This window comes from Meles meles, chromosome 5, assembly GCF_922984935.1.
Source record: "Meles meles chromosome 5, mMelMel3.1 paternal haplotype, whole genome shotgun sequence".
Lineage (NCBI taxonomy): Eukaryota > Metazoa > Chordata > Mammalia > Carnivora > Mustelidae > Meles > Meles meles.
In genome coordinates, this window is record NC_060070.1 from 154,462,559 (window position 1) to 154,465,759 (window position 3,201).

Below are 3,201 nucleotides of genomic sequence, written 5' to 3' on the forward strand. Positions count from 1 at the left end.
ATTTTATGCAATACTCACAATTTTTGTCCATTAAAACTCAATTAATTTTCTATTCAGAGGCACCAATTGAAATTGTAGAAAACCTAAAAATGTGGAATAATTATAAATTATGACTCAGAGTTCAAATGTCTTAGCTGCTGTTCTAAAGCACATGAAATTTTGTGGAAACCATCTTTCCATGCAGTTGTCCAGGCCTCACAGCCTGGGATTCACACCCTTTCAATCCCAAGCGCCACCATTGGTTCCTACCCTCTGTCCTGCTCCAAACACCACTGCCTTTCCTCTTGCTCCCTCCTCAGTTTCCTACAACTCTGTGTTTTCATTTTGGTCATGCAAAGTTAGTTCTAGTCTCATTTGTGATTGAAAGCATTCTATTACTGAAACATCCAGTCTATTTCACTTTTCAATCAAGATTAATATCTTTATTTTAGCTCATAGTGTAAATACTCATTTTTGGATGTGTGTTACACATATGTGCCCTTGCTTATAGTTCCAGTCGCATGCTATTTTCTGTCTAGATATAAGCTATTAGCATAAATAAATAAGAATTATTGTTCATCTTATAATGCAATTGAAGCTTATTTTTTTCACCCAACATTGACATTTTAAAATTGTTACTGAGTTATTTTTCATGTCATGGTAAACCCCCATTTATATGTAAGATTATTTAAACTACAGATGTCCCTGTCTCTGTCCTACAAAACAGGAAGTAACCTTGAAATGCATAAAAGCAGAATAAAGCGAAAGCGTTTCTTTTTTTAAAACTAAAAGATTGTTTGTCATGAAAATTGTCTTTTGGCTGTGTGGGATGTGATCTTTAATTTTTATTTACCCAAATACTAACTTAGGGATGCATGAAAAGAACTCATTCTCTTGAAATGTTACTGATTTTAACCACAACAAGAAAAATATCTGAATGACACATAAAAATAAAGCTATGGAAGATGTGGTTCATATACACGATGGAGTATTATGCCTCCATCAGAAAGGATGAATACCCAACTTTTGTAGCAACATGGACGGGACTGGAAGAAATTATGCTGAGTGAAATAAGTCAAGCGGAAAGAGTCAAGTATCATATGGTCTCACTTCTTTGTGGAGCATAACAAAGAACATGGAGTACATGGGGAGATGGAGAGGAGAGGGAGTTGAGGGAAACTGGATGGGGAGATGAACCATGAGAGACTATGGACTCTGAAAAACAACCTGAGGGCTTTGAAGGGGCGGGAGGTGGGAGGTTGGGGAACCAGGTGGAGGGTAATAGAGAGGGCACTGGGTGTGGTGCAAAAACAATGAGTACTGTTACGCTGAAAATAAATAAATAAATAAATAAATAAATAAATAGGGATATATTAAAAAATAATAAAGCTACAAAAATGCTATTCTCATAAGAGCAGTAGTTAGAAATGTCATAGGTTTTCCAGAGTCTGTGAGTAGGAGATTGGCAATGAGTGGGCAGCCTTTGAGTTTATGACTCTTCCTTCAGGTACAGAGAAAAATGAATGATGAGGGGAGAAAATTCAAGTTCTGAAGGCTACTTTGTTCTACGGGGTTTTTCCAACTGTCCTCATCTCGAGGTAGTTCTCTTTGTGGTTATCTTGATATTCTACTTAATGACATTGGTGGGCAACCTGTATATCATTATTGTGTCGTACCTGGATGCTCATCTCCACACACCCATGTACTTCTTCCTCTCAAACCTCTCTTTTCTGGATCTCTGCTACACCACCAGCTCCATCCCTCAGTTGCTGGTCAAACTCGGGGGCCCAGAAAAGACCATCTCTTACACCGGATGCATGATTCAACTTTACTTTGTCCTTGCACTGGGAACCACAGAGTGTGTCCTCCTGGTGGTGATGTCCTATGACCGTTATGCAGCTGTCTGTAGACCCTTGCATTATGCTGTCCTCATGAATCCTCATTTCTGCCACCTGTTGGCTGTGGCTTCTTGGGTCTGTGGCTTTACCAACTCAGCACTTCATTCCTCCTTTACCTTCTGGGTGCCCTTATGTGGACATCACAAAGTGGACCATTTCTTCTGTGAAGTTCCAGCACTGCTGCAATTGTCATGTACTGATACCCATACAAATGAGCTGACTCTCCTGATCACGAGCTCCATTTTTGTTCTCATACCACTCATCCTCATTCTCAGCTCATATAGTGCCATTGCCCGGGCTGTGCTGAGGATGCAGTCAACCACCGGACTTCAGAGAGCTTTTAGGACATGTGGAGCCCATCTTATGGTTGTGTCCCTCTTTTTCATTCCCGTCATCTGCATATACCTGCAGCCACCATCAGGAAAGTCTCAAGATCAAGGCAAGTTCATTGCCCTCTTTTATACTGTAGTTACACCTAGCCTCAACCCTCTAATCTATACTCTGAGAAACAAAGATGTAAGAGGGGCAGTAAGGAGACTACTGGGTTGGGAGAGGCCTATGAACTCATGATCTTCACGAGACAGTGGAGCCCCTCTTCAGCAGGGGGCTCATATGCGTCCATCCATCAGCCAGTCTCCTGCCTACTCACTCTGTCCACACCAGTGGAGCATGTGTTTTGTAAGGCCACAGAGCTCTTACCCCAAAATAAGAATTAAACAGTTTGCCCACATACCAATTACACTCCAACGGAGAAAACAGCTATGTAATATCAAGATTCAACATCAATATTAAATATTTTTAGTGGCACAATAAATAAAACAAAGGTATCCTTTTCTTACTTGAACATTAAGAAATGAAATTCCAATAGGAAGACGATATACTTAATTTTAAAAACCTAGACTGTGGTTTTTAATTTCTCACTTTCAAGGCCAAATTTGCCATTAAATATTTTCTATTTTTGGTTTAGCAAAAGATGTAGTTAAATACCTTCAATCTTTCCTACCACACTGTTAGTCCTTTTTGAATAGTAGTTCATATAGAGAGCAATTTTGGTCCGTATTCTTTAAGACCCCATTATCAATAGTAACAAAATAAATTGAACAAATTATAGAAAGAAAGTCCCTGAAATAATGAACAAACATAAGCATCTTGTATTTTTCTCTTTCTTGAGGCAGTGGAAAGTAAATAAAAGGCAGAAATCACTTATACAGGTTTGAGATATGGCCAATAATCTAAGAGTCATTATAGGCCATGGTATCATTAAAAGCAAGTGCTTGGTGGGCTACCTGGTGGCTCAGTCAGTTGAGTGTCTGACTCTTGGTTT

General features: G+C 39.3%; 1 protein-coding gene across 1 annotated transcript; it reads left to right on the forward strand.

The window, feature by feature from the left end:
* Positions 1-1,498: 1,498 nt before the first annotated feature.
* On the forward strand, positions 1,499-2,447 carry LOC123942276 (olfactory receptor 2J3-like). The gene is given in 2 exon segments (XM_046006126.1): positions 1,499-1,515; positions 1,517-2,447. Coding segments are annotated over 2 exon segments (948 nt in total).
* Positions 2,448-3,201: the final 754 nt, after the last annotated feature.